This window comes from Haliotis asinina, chromosome 9 (genome assembly GCF_037392515.1).
Source record: "Haliotis asinina isolate JCU_RB_2024 chromosome 9, JCU_Hal_asi_v2, whole genome shotgun sequence".
NCBI lineage: Eukaryota > Metazoa > Mollusca > Gastropoda > Lepetellida > Haliotidae > Haliotis > Haliotis asinina.
Genome location: NC_090288.1, coordinates 9,363,599 through 9,383,060, shown reverse-complemented (window position 1 = coordinate 9,383,060; position 19,462 = coordinate 9,363,599). Strand labels below are relative to the sequence as shown.

At 38.8% G+C, this 19,462-nt stretch overlaps 2 protein-coding genes across 2 annotated transcripts; one reads left to right on the top strand and one right to left on the bottom strand.

Moving 5' to 3' along the window:
- The first annotated feature begins 82 nt into the window (after positions 1-82).
- Positions 83-15,914, top strand: LOC137295814 (dol-P-Man:Man(7)GlcNAc(2)-PP-Dol alpha-1,6-mannosyltransferase-like). The gene is made up of 10 exons (XM_067827368.1): positions 83-241; positions 2,102-2,248; positions 5,987-6,119; positions 6,319-6,492; positions 6,655-6,849; positions 8,279-8,384; positions 9,638-9,862; positions 11,968-12,134; positions 12,875-12,950; positions 14,303-15,914. Exons 2-10 carry the CDS (start codon positions 2,120-2,122, stop codon positions 14,529-14,531), a joined length of 1,434 nt encoding a protein of 477 aa, XP_067683469.1. The 5' UTR covers positions 83-241; positions 2,102-2,119; the 3' UTR covers positions 14,532-15,914.
- A 922-nt stretch (positions 15,915-16,836) lies between these two features.
- On the bottom strand, positions 16,837-19,328 carry LOC137295578 (probable NADH dehydrogenase [ubiquinone] 1 alpha subcomplex subunit 12). The gene is made up of 4 exons (XM_067826988.1): positions 19,229-19,328; positions 17,847-17,929; positions 17,571-17,643; positions 16,837-17,169 (listed from the first exon to the last, which is right to left on the bottom strand). Exons 1-4 carry the CDS (start codon positions 19,315-19,317, stop codon positions 17,001-17,003), a joined length of 414 nt encoding a protein of 137 aa, XP_067683089.1. The 5' UTR covers positions 19,318-19,328; the 3' UTR covers positions 16,837-17,000.
- Positions 19,329-19,462: the final 134 nt, after the last annotated feature.

The window sequence follows — 19,462 nt, the reverse complement described above, 5'->3', positions numbered from 1 at the left end:
ATCGGAGTAATAATTATTATCTTAATATGTATCCGTGTTACTAGTTGGTTATAATCCACAGTTTTGCTAAATCCAATATGTCTGCGCCCATAGCATGACTTTTTCGTCAGAGGGTGAAAAATCAATAACAACTATTAAACAGCTGCATTATCTGTTATGTGATTTATGAGTACGTGTATTTATACATATAGTAGTGTGACATCAATGTGCATCAAAGATAATATCCTGACTCTTTATGTAAGTGAGTCACGACATCATTGGTTTTTCACTGTCTCTCGTTATCACTTGCTGTCTCGCACTAGATCTAATCCATCATGTTTATCACGTTAAGATGAAAAGCAATAGGCATCGTGCATACACAGTTGTTTTTGTGTTCCAGTTGTCAGATGAACTCTAGAAACAGTTCTTGCCTGTCTTGAAAGTTTAAAGCTTTATTGCATAATTGTAAGGGTAAAGTTTGTTCACAAGTTGAAAACACGGCTGTTTTAACTTTTTTAAACATCCCACGTGGAAGAGCTCCTAACATTTTCGTCACTGTTATGTGTAAATCCAAAGTGATGTTTCTGTGTAAGGAGTCAAACCTGTGATGTCATCGTATGCTTCTATGAAAATATACCACACGTAGCCTTCTGAATAAGAGGGTATAAACTTCCTAAAATCTGTTTTTCGTGATTAGTTTTGATGCAGATGTGTGTGGTAAAGAGTCTGGAGCATATCTGGTGTGAATGAATATAAACTGGATAATCCATTTTTATTTCTTGTACAGAGCTCCAGATAAGCTGCGTATTTGCTTAAAATACCCTACAGAAAATTTGAAATAAGCAAGTAAACTAAATGCCAGCATGTGAAAAAACAGTAAAAATTTACATTTACACTGTGTCAAAATAACAATGCATATTTACCTAATGCATCAAAATCATGTTGTGTGTCACATCAGTTAATGCTAAACGAACTTAGTTTTAAAATTTCTGAATATTTTTAATTAAAAACAAATTAATCTTGAAAAATTCTAAACATAATTCAAATGGGCAACAGAAATAGAATACTAATCATGGTTGATCACTGATTGGCCCATATGTAAATAGCAACCTACCAAATAGCTGTTTTCTTTTTTCAAAGCAATTGATAGTGGTGAGACAGTGTGATCAAAAGCTTCCACATGCTGAAAGTAGACTACATAGTTTTTACACCTTACAAACAGAAAACAACTTCATCAGAGGACTGCTAGATGCATGAACAGACATGTACTGTGTTTCACTATCAGAACCAGTTGTCGATAATATTTTGAATGAACTTGTAACATTAGATATTCATGGTGGGGAAGTGAAACAACACAATGGGAACAAGGTTTTGAAAAGAAATAACTGTTAGAATGAAGACATGGTTGCTATATCATCTAAATCATAAAAGCCATCTTGGTATCTTGTTTAACACCAGTACAGAGTAAGGCACATGTTATTTTTTACAACACGTGGATAAAGATGTATGAGCTATAATTTGGCATTGTTGGGTGGATTTTTTCTTATTCTGTTATTGAATAAAACAATGTTGCACCTGTTATACTCATCTGAAATGAATAACCAGATTTTAAGAAAGATGATGGGTATCCAAAACTATAGATACCCTCTTGAAATTGGAAATACCCACTTTGTCTCAAAAGTATGACCAAAAGTTTATCTGGAGCTCTGACATTAAGCAAATTTCATCAGGCAGATGATCATCACAAAGTAGGATCATCGCGTAAAAGTTATGCTAAGGGTGTTGTATTGTATTGGCTTTGTTTTTTTAAGAGCTATTTTATTGACATTTTTAATTAATGGCTTTTATATCTTCTCCAATTCCACAAAGTTGAGGGAACTGAACTATTTTATATCTTGATTGTTCACAAACTTGACCAAGGTATTTTTTGACAGTATTGATGAAACACAATATCTAATTAATGCACATGATGCAGTATTCATTTCACTAGCCGAACAGCCCAGGCTTGTTTTCAAGCAGGTACTGATGCGAAGTCAAAAGGATTTGGGTGACTTCTGGACCAGTTTTTCATCTAATCATGCTGTTGTACTCATTCCCATTCATTTTTTACTCTGTGTTTCAGAACAAAAGCTGGCAGACAATGACTGAGTTCCTAGTGCCTCTTGCAATGGCCATCCACCTGATGATGTGCCCATATACCAAGGTAGAGGAGAGCTTCAACATGCAAGCCTTGCACGACATCCTCCATCACAGACTCGACATTTCTAAGGTAAAACCTGAAGGATGTGATACTTTAGTAACACAACTGGCAAAGTTGTTAAGCTCATTTATCTTTCTTTTTAACACTACAGCTGTGTTCAAGTTTAGCTGTCACATGTTTTCACATCCTCGATATCTCCAGGGTCTACGTTCCGAAAAGTCTCCACTATACCCTGGATGCATCTACGGCTCAGCCCGATAAATTTATTACCTCCCTTGGCTGGCTTTTTATCCAATCAGGTGTCTACGCTGGGAATTCGAGCGAACCAATCACAAATCACGTTCGCTTTTTAAATTCTCTAATCGATTAAACTTGGCAAACAAACCATGCGTAGGTTCTCTGAAAGTATTAGATGGATTTCTTGCATATGTTTTCAAAAAGGTTTCGGACGGACCTATAAAGCTGCATGTATGATTTCCCCAAATTGTGAGTCGCACGGCAAGCAAACCTTCGCAGTTGCAACTGCTATCTTTGTTGACACTGGCAAGTTTGGTTATAACAGCGACCACTCTGATTGGCTACTGTGAGAAAGCGGAGTCAGCAAAGGGAGGTAATAAAATTATCGGGCCGACCCGTAGATGCGTCCAGGGTATAGTGGAGACTTTTCGGAACGTAGACCCTGGAGATATCAAGGATGATGTTTTCAGTGTGTTTGATTTCGCAAGAACTGTAAATGTCACTGAGCAAGTCAACGCCTGGTTTGGGTCGATCAGGTGATGGAAACCGCATTATGCTGTTACATCCAGGTGAGGTAGGACCGGGGTTCAGTTCTCCACATGGGTACAATGTGTGGAGCCCATTTCTAGTGTTTCTCACCTTGATATTGCTTGACAATAGCTCAAAGCAGCATAAACAATAATCACCCATTCCTTCCTTCCTCCCTCCAACAATCACAAATAGACCGATCCAGTCTGTCAATCAAAGCTGGTGCATGCGTCAATTTCGGCCAATCAGCAGGCCGGGTGTGCATTGTGGATTTGTCAGACTTATTTCCGGGGTCAAACGAAGCCTCCGAAGCGATGTGCTTCAAATTATGCCATTCACACTCGCAGTATCTGTTATACATTACTGCAATTTAATGAGTACCTTCAACAAAACCATTTTGGTGAAGACAAACAAAATTGAGGTGGATCAAGGAATGCTATAGGCCTCACGATCAGTTAATTGTCGGCACCCTCGTTCTCGAAACCTACGTCTGCTCGAAGTTGAAAATTTGCATGAATTTCCACACTTTCGCACTTTCGCAAACCATTACCATTTGGATGACAACAACTAGCAGTTTTAGGCTTCGCAAGTGTCATAAACACGGATAAATTTTGTAACTACAAGATTGTTTTTGCACAATGTTGTAGTCAATACCGGGCATTGATTTGATAAAGCTGAAACGAGGCCGTGACACAATGTAAACAAATCTGACAGCGATCTGATTTCAGTTAAGGAAGACCAAAATGGCCCAATTTGTTACATTAAAGAACAATGTGATGGATATGGTTGCCTTCGATCTTACATATTCTTAAATTTGTCACATATTTTATGATGTTGTCAAATTTCAAAAGCACTATCTGAAGGGCTACTGTGCAGTACACTATCCATCAATAGCTCAAAATATCTGAGGAGTAATATTTTTAATTCAAAGGGACATTGTAAGCAGATACCTATCACACAATATCCAAAATATGAAAAGCATTGGGTGTCTATAAAACCATGTCTTAAATATTTCGGAATTTCCAAAAGGAGATGTGGATCAAGACGAAAACTATGCCAGAAGAATAGTGACTTTCTGGAATATTGGAGGGAATTAAATAAAATTGTATTTCTTAACTAAGAGAATATTATTTGCCTTTAATTTTTGTTACAACATAAATTTGTTCATGCAGGAGAGGTACATTGGTACACTTTAGGAATAATACAGTCATTAGAATTGATAGCAAGATATCTTTTAAGGATCTTACATCCTTTACTAAACTTACGTAGAAATGTAGTAAAATAAATAAATTAAATAATATAACCATTTATAAACAATAATTCCTAACTGACTGACATATTAGATTCATGTGGTTTGAAAGCAGAACCAGGCATAATTAGACAACACTATAGACATGTCATGGCAGAGCAATGGCTTGGCACAAACTTAGCAAATGCTACGTTTTGGCCACACCCTTGTCTGGCATTATTCAGTCTTCGAACAGAATAACTTACAAAATTTTAGTTCACTATTCATGTAACTGGAATGAATATTGAAACATACATTTAGCCCATATTTGATGTAATGCTTCTTAGAAATCACCATCTTTTGAGAAGGTTACCAGTGTTTCATGACTGAGCTAAAGTGTTGTTTATTAAGATGGACAAATTGTTCAAGGTTTATTGATGCATGGTTATTTGGAAAATTAGCTTCATATAAAATTGTACACTGGTTTGCAGGATGCGAATGCTTTAGGATATTTTCCTAAAGTTATGTTATAACTTTTACCACATTTTGAAACAACTTGAATATGTGTTTGGTAACATTTCTAAGTATTCCAGAAAAGGAAATAGATCAGATTTCATGTTATGTCCTCTGGGGATATGGTCTCAGATATAATAAAACAAGATTTCTAGAATCATTGTTTAAGAAGCATTGATGGCTAAATGTAATTTTATTGACACAACTCTTTGAAACATGGAGATATTTTTTGCACCTTATGTACGTTAGTAATTATCTCTGAAGAAACCTAGTTATTTGTTTTGGTAACTGTGGATCCTCTGTTCAGAGATTATACTGTCTCTGGAAGATGGGTCAGTGTACAGGTGCAGAGTGTATCTTGGATCTTCTTTGTGTTATGGAGGTGTTATATACCTGAACATAAACCCTGGCAGTTCATGAAGTCCAGTATTGTTTAAGTTTGTAAATTAGAAATCCACAAAAAAGTACACACAGAAAAATAAATTGAAGAGGATGATTAAAAGAATATATTTCTATATATCAAGTGTCATTTTAGGATGGTGTAGTCATTTGAAGATTGAAATTTTACTGAGATTTGCTAAGATTAGCTACTGAATATTTGCTTCTGGGTAGATCTATGTCCAGATACATCTACTAGTATGCAAATATTTTTCTGCTTTGTTAATCAAAGGTATAGACCCATGATTTCACATAAATGATTGAACTAAATTTGAACATCGGATAAAAGATCGAACTGAAGGCTCCTCACGCAGTGTTGACAATCTATTTATAGTTACCAAAACGATCTGCAATTTGAACATGTGGCAGTGTTCACAGTTATTATAAAACTATGATGGGAATTTAGAGGGAAAAAAACCTAAACAGCATACTTCAGTTTCACTTCCCTGATAGTATCTTAGACGGACATGAATTGCCAGATAGATTAATCGTTTCAAAGGAAAGTACGCTTCCTACACGCAGCCACTGGCCGAGACGATTTTTCATCAGGCATGTAACTCAATTTCACTCGCTAATTACAACCTGTTAGCTATGATATATTAAAAATAAAGTACGTGTAACTTTCCGCTTTAAATATCATTTAGAAAAGACGGATACCAAAATACCACAAGCAGAAGTCATCGACGCCGTTCTTACGTTTTGACAGAGGTGACGCCATTGTTATTAGTCAGAGGTTGTCCCCTCTAACGTCAAGAAACGAAGTGGGCGGAGCTTATCGACCCGGACTGAATCGGTCTATTGATTGAGGTAAATGATTGTTATGCTGTACACGTGTTGTCATTATGAATCACCTCTGTTTGTAGTATGACCATCTTGAGTTCCCTGGTGTGGTACCTCGCAGTTTTCTGGGGCCCATGTTTGTGGCTGCAGTTGCCTCCCCTTGGGCTCATGTTTCTCAGCTCCTCAATGGAAACAAGCTTTTTCGGCAATATCTTGGTGAGCGTTAAGCAGTGTTGTCATAATGCATTCATTATTATTAATGGTCAAAGTAAAAGTTCAGAAAAGAATTACAGTTTGAACAATGTGTGTTATAAGTTTTAATCTATCAACTTTACATTTCTTGGTTCTTTCATGTCAAAATTGTATGTTTGTATTAGTATGTACTCTGTATTATTTCAAGAGTTTTATGTTCCAGTTCGTGGTTGTCTTGGGTTTATTGTGTCAGTAAGCTTCCTGACATTCTGCCGGGCTGTTCAGACCCGGTTCGGTCCCGGTGTGAAGTTCTGGCTGATGGTTACCACCATCACACAGTTCCACTTCATGTTCTACATGTCCAGACCACTGCCTAATGTATTTGCTCTCGCCCTAGGTAACACAAAAACTATCTACATCTGCATGTTTTATTATGAATCACCAAATTCAGAAAATAAATGAGACAGTGATTTAAGTCCTTGAATTTCTTGGCTAAAATTTGATGATGTGTGTCTACTATCACCTGGATAAGTGGTCTGTAGCCATGGTGATGTATCAGTCCTGCAGGCACTGTCCAACTGGTTGAGACAGCAGCACAGTCAGTTCCTGTGGTACTCTGGAGCAGCCATTATCATCTTCCGAGCAGAGCTCGCCATGTTCCTCGGCCTCATCCTGCTGGCAGACCTGGTCATGGGACGCATGCCTCTCCGCAGATTCTTCACCACCGTCATCATCGCAGGCCCAGTGTTACTAGGTGAGTCACAGCAGACCCAGTGTTACCAGGTGAGTCACAGCAGGCCTAGTGTTACTATGGGAGTCATAGCAATCTCATGGTTTTAGGTGTCACAACAGCCCAGTGTTAAAAGGTGATTCATAACAGTGTTACTAGGTGAGTCATATCAGCCCAGTGTAACAAGGTGATTCATAACAGTACAGTGTTACTAGGTGAATCATATCAGCCCAGTGTAACAAGGTGAGTCATAGCAGCCATGTTTGCAGGTGAGTCATAGCAGCCCAGTGTTACAAGGTGAGGTAGAACAGCCATGTTACTTGGTGAGTCACATTAGTCTAGTGTTACAAGGAGAGTTAGAATGGCCATGTTACTAGGTGTGTCATGGCAGTCTAGTGTTACTAGGTGGATTAGAACAGCCATGTTACTAGGTGAGTCATAGCAGTCTGGTGTTACTAGGTGGATTAGAACAGCCATGTTACTAGGTGTCACAGCAATCTAGTGTTACAAGGAGAGTTAGAACAGCCATGTTACTAGGTAAGTCATAGCGGTCTAATGTTATTAGGTGAGCTAGAACAGCCATGTTACTAGGTGAGTCATAGCAGTCTGGTGTTACTAGGTGGATTAGAATAGCCATGTTACTAGGTGTCACAGCAATCTAGTGTTACAAGGAGAGTTAGAACAACCATGTTACTAGGTAAGTCATAGCGGTCTAGTGTTACTAGGTGAGCTAGAACAGCCATGTTACTAGGTGAGTCACAGCAGGCCCAGTGTTACTAGGTGAGTCACAGCAGGCGTAGTGTTACTATGGGAGTCGTAGCAATCTCATGGTTTTAGGTGTCACAACAGCCCAGTGTTAAAAGGTGATTCATAACAGTGTTACTAGGTGAGTCATATCAGCCCAGTGTAACAAGGTGATTCATAACAGCCCAGTGTTACAAGGTGAGGTAGAACAGCCATGTTACTTGGTGAGTCACAGCAGTCTAGTGTTACAAGGAGAGTTAGAATAGCCATGTTACTAGGTGTGTCATGGCAGTCTAGTGTTACAAGGTGGATTAGAACAGCCATGTTACTAGGTGAGTCATAGCAGTCTGGTGTTACTAGGTGGATTAGAACAGCCATGTTACTAGGTGTCACAGCAATCTAGTGTTACAAGGAGAGTTAGAACAGCCATGTTACAAGGTAAGTCATAGCAGTCTAATGTTACTAGGTGAGCTAGAACAGCCATGTTACTAGGTGAGTCACAGCAGTCTAGTGTTACTAGGTGAGTTAGAACAGCCTTGTTACTAGGTGAATTACAGCAGTCCAGTGTTACTAGAAGAGTCAGAACAGCCTTGTTACTAGGTGAGTTACAGCAGCCCATTGTAACAAGGTCAATCAGAACGGCCTTGTTACTAGGCATGTCATTATTCAGGCCGTACAGTGTGGGAATGTCCTGTGTTTTGTGTTTCAGCACTCACAGTGTGTGTCGACTCCGTGATGTGGCAGCGATGGTTGTGGCCAGAAGGTGAGGTGTTGTGGTACAACACTGTCCTCAACAAGAGCTCAGACTGGGGGGTATCCTTGTCATTGTGTACTTACACAATCTCACTCATGGAGACACACGTGGGGAGACTTAAATGCTTATATATTCACAGACCGTCATCATATCAGTTTTGATTGTACCAACTGAACGAATGTTAAGCACAATAGATGTCATACACAACAACTGAAAACTGGAGTCTGCTCAGATAAAGAGATCTTTTAATAGTTGGGCTGCTGCTTCTTGTTTTGCAGAGTTATGCACCTTAGATGTGTCCAGATCCACATGGTATGGGTTTCAATCTCAAATATTCCTTGACTTATAAATGTAGTAGATTGACTTCAGACACATGGCTTTCTTCAGAATGATTAAAGCGTCAGAGTTTCATCAATTGGATCATTTTTCTTACAACAAACTGGCATGTAATCATGACTGTGTATTGTTCAAAAGAAATGGTATCCCAATTGTCCATGCTGTTGATCACTGGATGATCTGGTCCAGATTCAATTATTCACAGACTGCCACAATATATCAGGAATATTGCTGAGTGCCATGTAAAACTAACCTCATTCATTCTTTCAAAGAAGCAACATACACAGTTCCCTCTTTTGCCAATTTAATTGCTACAAATTTCTTAAAGTTAATTATAAATAATAACTATAAGTCAGTAGTGAAGAAAAAAGTACTGTCTTCTGGTAAGATTTAAAACTTGTGAGAGTTGGAGCAGATTTAGTGTCTGTAGGGAGTTCCATAGGAAAGCAGCTGAATGTTTGAATGATCTATTTCCGAATGTTTTGGGTTTATTTTGAGGAACAACAAGAAGTGATTGATTGGCAAATCAGAGATTCCTGTTCAGGACATAGGCTGACGACAAGGGCTTGGAGATAGAGTGGAGATGTTCCATTTAGGGATTTGTAGGTTAGAGTTTAGATCGTAAACTCTATTCTTTCCCTCACTCTCTGCCAGTCTAGGGACTTCAATGCAGGATGGATGTGACTTGGTAGTGTCATGCGTGTGATGATCCTGGCAGCGGTTTTCTGCAGCTTCTGCAGGCTGTGAAGTTGGTCACTGGTAATACCAATCAAAAGGCTATTGCAGTAGTCTAACCGCGACAGCACTAAGGATCTCATCAGTGTAGCTGTGGTGCTTCTGGTGAGGAGGTGACAAATAGAACCAATGTTCTTCAGGTGGTGGTGGTGGTGGCAGATCTTTGATAGGTGGTCAAGTTATCCATGAGATGAAAGTCGTCAGTGTAAAAATCAGTGTTCCAATTCCTTGACTGGATCTGACATCCCCGTTCCTGTGGTACTTCTACTCCGCCCTGCCACGTGCACTTTCCTTCAGTATCGTTCTCATCCCCGTCGGACTATACTTCACACGGCAGGTGTGGTCTCTACTCTGGCCAGCCTTGACCTTTGTACTGCTGTATTCCTTCCTGCCTCACAAGGAGCTGCGTTTCATCATCTATGTATTCCCAGTGCTCAACGTGGCCATCGCATGTGCCCTGTCACGACTGTAAGTCTACTCACCTAGTAACAACATTGTGGACAAACAGGCAATTACTATGACGGGTTTATACCCTGTGTGTACAGTTTGGGGCTGCTTTTTACAGTATTGAAAAAATATCATGGCGGGGCATACAGAGAACAGTCTTTGGTTGTCTTGGGTGATTGAGTGAGTGGTTTTGTGCCTACTTTAGCAATATTTCAGCAATATCAAAGCACACAACACCAGAAATGGGCTTGCATCAAACCAGTGTCTTCAACAAGACAACTTCCATCACTATGCTACCCCTCTGCCCTGTGAACACTTGACCCACTTGAGTCGTGTCATAGGCATAATGTATGAAGCCCTTTCTGGGTTCAAATCATCAGGGATTCTGTTGCAACATTGTGTGATACGGCTGGAATATTGCTAAAAGCAGCATAAACTAAACTCAATCACTCACTCAATGTGCAGTTTTAATAAGCATGTGTTTCATTTATAATTTATCTATAAAATGTAAAGGATTACTTGATTAAATGTGGACAGGGGCTCTTTTCTAAGGACACACCCATTTTAATCTTCACAAACACTGTGTCCAGATTTTCAAATTGGCACTGTTTTCAATATATTGGGAGTTGACACTTTGATGACATTCAGTATTTAGACTGAACCCTATGAATAGAGAAAACATTAGAATCGGTTACATGTATGTCCTTATGACTACGTCATCTGGAGGGGGATGTGTAGTGTCTCCAAAACAAGCTCTTTCAGTAAACATGAAGAGGGGAGTCACATTAACAAGCAATTATAGTTTCAAATTGGTTTTTTAATGCACTTTACTATTTGGGGTGTTCCAAGATAAAGTCGAATAACATGGGGATTGTGAGACTGGAACATAGCCAAACCAATTTGCTTGAGGTTCACAGATAATATGTATAAAAATAAAACATAAAAAAATCTGCATTTATATAATTGTCCTGGTGAGGCTCACTACGTTTTGACATCACCTCTTAAGATTACATAAATGACCCATATCTTGATTATGAAAATTATATAAAGTGTACCATCCTGATTACTAGAGTGTCATTGTACAAAGCGATGTTAGCACTAAAGTGACCATAACTCCTACACCTTAACATAGACATAAGGTAGCCTTAGTTGTTTTGTACAAGAGCTCCCTGCTGATTACTGAAAAAGAATGGGAGGCAAGTAATGTGCGGACAGGTTTTGAGGCAGTAAAAACTGTATTCTTTGTCATGTGATTAGCATCAGTTTGACCATTATGTATCTTACAGACTGAGGACCAGTCTCTTTGCCATGAAATGGTACCAAATGACATCGTTTTCACTTTCTGCAATTACTTTACAAATAGTGTTCCTCAATGTGTAGTGACGACTCATATTTCGTGACCCACATTGTCCACATAGGTTAAACTTTGGATCTGGCTTTGCTAGTGATTCCTTTAGAATAAAATTAAAACTTTACAAACTTTGGGCATCAAGAATATAGTTAGGCTCACTGCTTTTTCACATCCCTTCACTCTATGAGTTTGCCATTTTGTCTTGAACCATTTTCTATGTCACATCATCAGGGATTCTGTCGTGACATCGTGTGATACTCAACTCATCAGAGCTCATCAAACCTTGTTTAAATGGTAGTATAAGGACCACTAATTAGCATGAATGATTGAGCGCATATGAATACAATGTATCTGCTGACCCTTTCGTTTGTAAACAAACATGTTGGACATCAGCGATTTCTAGCTCAGCAGCATCTTTGATGTTTACAAAGTAAAAAGCATATGGTTTGAAGAAGGATTTGTTGAGCGAAATCCCACTTCAGAAACTTTGAAGCAGGAAAATTTGTCAACAGTGCAGTATTTCACCATACTTTAAATTGATCCAGTGGACATAATGTCGACAAGTCACATCGGCCCACACATCCTAACATGTCTGTTTCCATCCTGGCCATGATGGCCAGTCTTTCCATTTCTGTAGTCCATGTTCTAGCGCGTTCGGTTTGTAAATCACATTTAGTTGTCTTAAATCAACTATGAAGATCTGCAAAATTGATAAATCTGAGGAGCTTTATCTTCTAATTACATTTGTGACTCCAGTACTGATTAATGTTTTCAGATGGCAGAACCAATCCAAGTCCATTCAACAGTCACTGTTGGCCCTTGGCACCTCTTGTCTGTTGTTCGGCAATCTTTGTTCCACAGCAGGTTTTCTGTACATCTCCCGTCAGAACTACCCAGGGGGCCTAGCAATGCTGGTGTTGCACCACGTGGAGGTGGAACGTGGTAGGTAGATCTTGGTAACTAAAAATCATTGTGTAACACAATTTGCTGCCATCCATATCTTTTCTGTCATTTAGATGAAGTCACCATGACATGATACATCAGTGCATCCATACACCTCAAGTGATAAACATCAAGTATGCATGTCACAAATTTTTACAGTCTAAGTAAACTTATCTTCTGTACCCAAATGATTCCAAATGCTGTTTTGCGTACGCTCACTTCCAAGGGGAAGCGCACGGCACACGTTACAACATGGCAACAGTGAGTAAACAGTCACTGAAAATAGTGTTTTTGGCAATATTCAAGGATGTCATCTTGCGGAAATACTAGCTAATGGTAGCCATGTCAACAGAAACCCCAAAGCATATCTACTGCAGGCCAAATAACGGTGTTATATGCGGATTTTTGTTTGTGAAGAGATCTGTGTCAGTGACCTGAATATTTTGTAAGTCCCTCCTATCCCTCAGTAGTAGCTGTTGTCTGATTGGTTAAATCCATTTAACTGTCATGTGTTTGATTGGATAGGTCACTCAAAGGTTACCTGACACAACCTTCTACAAGGGTTTGTTAGACTCAGAGGGGGAGTGTAACGAATTACACTGAATCTAAGTTTGCTTAGACTGCAAATTTTGAATACTTTGGACCAGTACTAGTGGGGATAGCTGTAATGGCCTTATGCAGACAACCACCAGATACTGATCACAACACAATGGTTTCTCAAGCAAGCATTGATGTTTCAGATGTGAATGTGCACATAGGCGTCTACCCAGCGCAGACGGGCGTGACGAGGTTCACACAAACCCATGATCACTGGAGGTAGGTGGTTTAGTCAGTCTTACATTCTGTGTTTTAAATGGGAGGTTTTTTCCTCATCCTGACTCATGCTTATCATACGTGTCTCCTTCTTCCATGCAAATGATGGTGGCACACTTGAATCCCTTTAGTCCCTTGAAGAAGACATAAAAGTACACTCACCCAAGAGTTGCCTCCCTTATTTGGTGCATCTTACATTCTGTGATTTACATGTGTTTCATTTGTTGACTGTAATAATACAGACAGCAATGATGTTGCTATGTGATGGCACCTTACAAAACAACCATGTGAAAATGAGGCAATCCAGAGATTGATATCATGAGCAACAATCCACACCTCATTGTAAAATGACATGCAATCGACCGAGTCATAAGTCTTGACCACCTGATCTAGAATGTTGACTCTTGGAACCTCATGGAGACAATTTGCCCAGTGGGGACACTTGTGATCTCACACTTCTTCGTTAGCTGAGCAAAACAGTCTGTATGATTTGCTTTGATTAGGACTGCCATACAGATGGAATATTGCTGAGTGCAGTGTTAAAACCAACAAACCAACCAACTTTTATAGGATTAGGATACTGTATTGATAAGACCACAGATTCACTTAACTGGTAAACATCTGACACCAGCATGTCCTTGTGTGGCTTCCCACGATAAGCTGATAAGCTACCATTAACTGAAATAATGCTCCTACGTATCAAACTCAGTATCAAGATTAACTTCATGTGTATCTAATCTTTGGTGTTCAGACCCATGCATTTTATATGGTCCTGATGCAACAGAGGATGTTGCACAGAACATGCATTGTGATGATCCAGGATAGAATTGGTTCCAAAACAAAACACATTTTTGCTTAAGTTACTGATTTCAGCAAACTTTCACTCAAATACATTTTCCCAAATAAACTGAAGTGGATGTTAAACTCAAACTTACTAAACAATTGTTATTACGTAGATAGGTTACATGAGTTGTCTTGTCTTTTTGGTTTTAGAATTGCAACAAAGTGGGAAACTCAGCAGTTTCAAATTGTCAAAGTCAGTTGAGTTTGTTTCCAGAAATTGCACCTGATCTTCAGCTAAGAATGTGGTGACTAACAGGATCGAGTGGTCAGGCAGGCTGATCTTGTTAATACATGTCATTGCATCCCAACTTCATAGGGTAGATGCTCAATGCTCATGATGTCAGTCACTGGATTGTCAAGGTTGGTCACCACCCTGAAGCTGGAATATTGCAGACTGCTGCATTAACTGAAAAACAAAAACAGAACAGTCAATACAGAATGTATTTTCTAAGGTGACAACAAGCCAACCAGATTCCTAGAATGATTAAGAGAATCAATTTATATTGTTCCAGGTACAACAAGACAGAGGGCTTACAACCAGGTGGCACAGCAATGAGGAGCTTTACCCACCTCCTGTTGGGTCTGTCAGACTCCAAGGAAGAACTCAAGCCTTACGAAAACTCTCATTATAATATCATGGAAGTTCCAGCCTTCCAAAAACTTCGTTTTAAATGGAATCAGTTTCCACCATTAGAGATTATTACCAAACCAAGAATTGCAATATTAAAACGAAAAACTTGATGTATGAATTAATAAACATAGAGATAGACGAATGAGTTGTCATGGACGTTCCTGTTAAGCTGACCAAGGCACGGATACAAAACAAGCACACGTCAACAAAATGTCAGCCTTACATTGTGATGTTCATTTCCACATATTCACGTCTGTTAGCCTGTAGGCAAACATTCATGCCAGCAAGAAAACAAATGAAGAATGTGCTTAAATGAAGACAATTGAATGTTTTCACTTAATTCAGGTAGTACTTAACTTTGCAGACGTGTAATCATCAACTGTTTCAGTTCTTATCTAACAATGAACGAGTGTGTATCACAAAGTGTTAGGGACTCAAGATATTAGTTTTGGAATTATAACAGTACATTTGCACGAACAAATCCTATTATCACATTGGTCTGAACTTGAATGTATCACATTTGGATCGCATGTGGACCATATGATGATGACTTGCTCATACTTGGAGCATATTTGTATCACATCTGGATCACCATCACTTCAGACACTCAAGGCACTCTGTATGACATGTGGATTCAGATGCACACCATCAGGCATAGGATGGTACAAAATGTATGTCTTGTGTTGGTGTTAGGTTTACACCACCAGTCCTGAACCGAACACATTTATGTAGCACTATCAAAATCATTTAAACCAAACAGTTTTGTTAGTAGTAAAGTTTCAGGACTCAAGACGTTGGGTTTGGAATTATAACAGTACATTTGCACAAACAAATCCTATTATACTCAAAACTATTCCAGTTTTGCCTGATGAAATTGCTTCATATGCCTTTAATTCACTCCTGTGACAATAACAGAGAGCATGTGAAAATTAAGTGATGTAAATCTGCCCGCTTAGTTTTTCCATACAGTCAGAACTGTTTACAGACAGTGTCCATCACACTTCACCAGACAGGTCAGTTGCATCTCTTGAGGGAATCAGTATGATTATGGTGTAAATGTTTATCCTCACGCTGATGCCAGTTTTGCTTGTTATTAGTCTATCTTGGCAGTGGTGGAGAATGCTGAATATTCGAAGTTCCATCTGTGCTGACAGTTGTAGATCTTTATATAAACTGCACTCAATATATTTGTCCAAAAGCAGCTCTAAGTTCACATTAGAGATCACAGTACAAGATGCCTACTACTTGGAAATAACTCTGGCTGTGTTGTTCCTTCAATGATTGCATTTTTCTACCTTCCTATCTCATCCTGAAAAATACCTTTATATTTCATCCTGATAAATATCATGATAAGTGTGGATTCAGATTTACATCCTTTGACTGCATATGCTGCTTTGACACACATTATTTTCTTTATCCCTAATTTTTATGATCACAAGACTGTGTCATGTCATGCAATCAGTGCCAGCACAAATAAACTTGACATCTGATTACTTGAGTGTCTGTGTTCAAATATCACCATCAGCACTTCCAATACTCTGGGATGGTTGGGGCTGCCTACTGGTTAAAGCATTCACTTCTAATGCTGAAGATATGGGTCAGTTACCCCATATGGTACATGTGTGAAGCACATTTATGGTGTCCCCTGCTGTGATATTGCTGGAATATTGCTGAAAGCAATGCAAAAGTAAACACACACTCACTCACTCAATTACTCTGTACCACCACAACAAAGCTGAAACTTTACCAAGAAGGGCATTAAACAGTAAAGAAATCAAGTAAATTGGAACAAGAGATACAGAGGAAACTGATAATAATTCAAACCACATACCCAATAAAAAAGCAGTGGATAGAAGTCTCTTTCAAATGCTGTTATCTTGAAATTCAATTCACAAACTTACAGGTAATGTAAGGCTGTCCTGATCATGATATTCTGTAAGGCCTTTTAGTTTTCACTTTTAGTTTTAGGACAACCATAGTCATGTTGGAGAACCATTCAGCACTTCAGAAATAATTTAGCAATATCAGAGATGGGACACATGATCTACCCATTTGTTGAACTGAACACAGGATCTTTGTGTGACAAGTGAATACTTCCCCCACAACCACCTGCAACTTCACAATGAGCCTGAGCTTCTCAGCAAGAGGTAGTAGAAGCCCTAAGAACTGATTCACTGCAATTTTGTGTGCAGAGTTACATCCCTTAGTTGTGCCAGAATCTGCTTCTGTATGGATTCTGATCCGTACCATGCCTGTTCTTGGGTTTGTAAAAGCACTAATACACATCTACGATGTGCTTCAGTGTTTTCATAATACATTATACTGACATGTTGTAAAATCAATGAAACACTTTCTAAAAGATGTTAATTCCAACCAATTAATCTTCGGCACTAGTACATCAAACAAACTACCAAATACACAATGAAACATTTTATTAAATAAACCTATGTTACACAGAAGAAATCCGCTGATCTCTGGATGATAACTGAAACTCAGAGATTAAAGATCTCATCTTTGTAAGAAACGTTCGTGCCACAGCTGAAATTTACACAACATTCTTTCTACCACACAAATCCTATTTACTTCTTGGTTGGTGTCCAAGCCTGCACTTTAGGTTTGGTTGTACTGTAGGGTACATATTCATCTGGTGTTGCAGACAGATTCTGTGTGTGTTCTGCCATCCATTTCCTCTGTACGGGAGGTTGTTGTGTTGGAGGTTCATCTGCGATGTAGTGAAGCCAGTGGTGCCTGTGGACAAAATCAACATTAAGACAGATATCCCTTATTCTTTGTACCAACATTAGAGATTTCAGCCATTCTGACTTGGTGAAATTACAACCAATTCCACTGGTAACCATGGTAACTGAAGGTTTACATTGGCATGGATACTGTACTGTCGAGTGACCAGAATTTGTTCAAATACATCAGCCTGGTTTAAGAAGTAGTGGGGCAAAAGGACAACTTCAAGACCAGGGGTTTGTTGGCTGCTAATCTTTGCTGCACTCAGCAGTATTCTTGTAAGACGTCAACAGCAAGTAATATAATATACAAACCAGTGACTGATATTGTTAGCCTTTTCCCCTTTCATGTTGACTACGTAGTCAGTTACTTGGTTTATGAAAGAAGTTTCCAGGCATGCAGTCACTTACCATTCTGCTGGTATCTGACTGGCATCATAGTCCATATTGACTGCTGGGCTGTACTCAACCCATCGACTCCGCCCTGGATACACAAGTATTCACCTCATCAAGCCATGATACATTTTCATCCAAATGAACATTTGGTATTGAGTGAACTGTATATTTTTTTTAGATAGCACTTTTAATGTTTACAGTTACTTACTGAATGATTTTTGTTTCATTAAAATAGTCATAATAATCAGTCACAGCATATAACACATACCAAATAGCAATGCTGAAACTCACCCATGAAGTACATGTTGTTTTGAAAATATTTGTTTCCGAATTTATCTTCCCCTACAAGGGTACCGGTTTTCAGCTCATCAGTCCTGAAAGATGAATCATTGGCTGCAGTCATTAATTCACATACACTGATGGAAGAAGAAAGACAATGACACTTTTAACAGTACTTTGGTGTTGATCATTGAAAATCTGAAGAAAGGAAGGTCAGGAATAAATTCCTTCAGTTTGTTTGTTTGTTAACATGATTATTGCTGCAGTCAGTAAATAACTGACTCAACCAGACCATAATGCAATTAACATCTTGAGAATCAAGCCATACCATTCAGACTTAATGTTGTGCATCAACAAAATGACTGAGCTGCCTCAATCACAAAGGGTCATGTATCATCATGATGACGGCAAACAAAACAAAAGAATCAAGACAAATCTGGAAAGCCATGATCATGGTTTTCTGGCATGCTAATAAACGACAAATAGCTGTGCCTCAGAATATTGGAATGACAAGAATGGAATTTAATGTCAGCAATAAATAGAAGCCTTTCAATAAATGCTGGGAATCGATTTCATATTTATCAAAATAATTTATAAATTAATTTGTTGTCAATGATCAGTCACAAGCAGTTGTTCTACATGTCTGATTTATCGAAAATTGAAAGTTTGAGTGAAAAATTAAGTATAACTAAAAATAACTGATTCAGTGAATGTGTTAAGATATAATTGACACTTTAAACAGTCTGACAGTTAGCCTGTGTCAAAGTGTATCAGCTTAAAGTGACATGTAAAGTGACAATAAACTCAAGAGGGAGTAGTGCACTTTACCGTGTGCACTTTTTCAGATTAATGAAAATTAGCGCTGTGGGGGCTCAAGCATTCTTCGCCAGATTACTGACTTTGTTAAATAGTGACATAAGTATCGGACACTCTACCTTGGGGGCAAAAGACCCATCACAACTGCCTACCGAGGGCTGCGCTTGGTAAAGTGCACTCTAGCCCATTTGGGTATCAATGCTGAAGGGTTCGTTGTTGGCACAGGTGCGACAGAAACAGTGAAATGTACCCAACACTACGACAACAGGCTAACAGCCAAAATACATATTGCATGGTCTCTTTTCATTCATGAATCATGTTACACCTTGTTTATCGCCTTTCCGAACACAATCTGTCTGATGTGGGCCACACCTACTGCAATGAATATTAGTCATCAAGCAACCGATATTTACTTAATTTGGGCCATTTCATGGTGATCAAAGCGTTGACATGTTCAGTTCACAGGTTAAGACATTGCAAGGTTATCCAGGTTACTTGTTTGACACGTGTGTTACACAGGTCACACAAGAATAACTACCATACAGATTGAAAAGAAAAGCATTTTCGGTTAGCCGTACTTGTAAAGTTTTATGAATGCTCCAACGGGTCCCCCATGTTCCTTGATAATTTGCGAGAACCTCGAAAGTTTCGCGATGTACTTCGACATCTTGGAAAGGTAGTACCGCAGCAAATGAACAATCATGGTTCATTTACATGATTGTACTAGAAATATCACATGTAAATATGTATCTCCAAGGTGGCTGCATACATAGTTATCAGTCATATCGAAAAAAGGGTCACCAGAATAGGTT

Excerpts from the sequence above, each read along its gene's own strand:
- LOC137295814 (XM_067827368.1), top strand. The coding sequence starts at position 2,120 with ATGACTGAGTTCCTAGTGCCTCTTGCAATGGCCATCCACCTGATGATG. Across the intron at positions 6,120-6,318 it reads GCTTTTTCGGCAATATCTTG|TTCGTGGTTGTCTTGGGTTT; the intron begins GTGAGCGTTAAG and ends TTTATGTTCCAG. Across the intron at positions 6,493-6,654 it reads TGTATTTGCTCTCGCCCTAG|TCCTGCAGGCACTGTCCAAC; the intron begins GTAACACAAAAA and ends GTGATGTATCAG.
- LOC137295578 (XM_067826988.1), bottom strand. The coding sequence starts at position 19,317 with ATGTCGAAGTACATCGCGAAACTTTCGAGGTTCTCGCAAATTATCAAG. Across the intron at positions 17,930-19,228 it reads GCATTCATAAAACTTTACAA|GACTGATGAGCTGAAAACCG; the intron begins GTACGGCTAACC and ends TTCATCTTTCAG. Across the intron at positions 17,170-17,570 it reads AGTCAGATACCAGCAGAATG|GCACCACTGGCTTCACTACA; the intron begins GTAAGTGACTGC and ends TTTTGTCCACAG.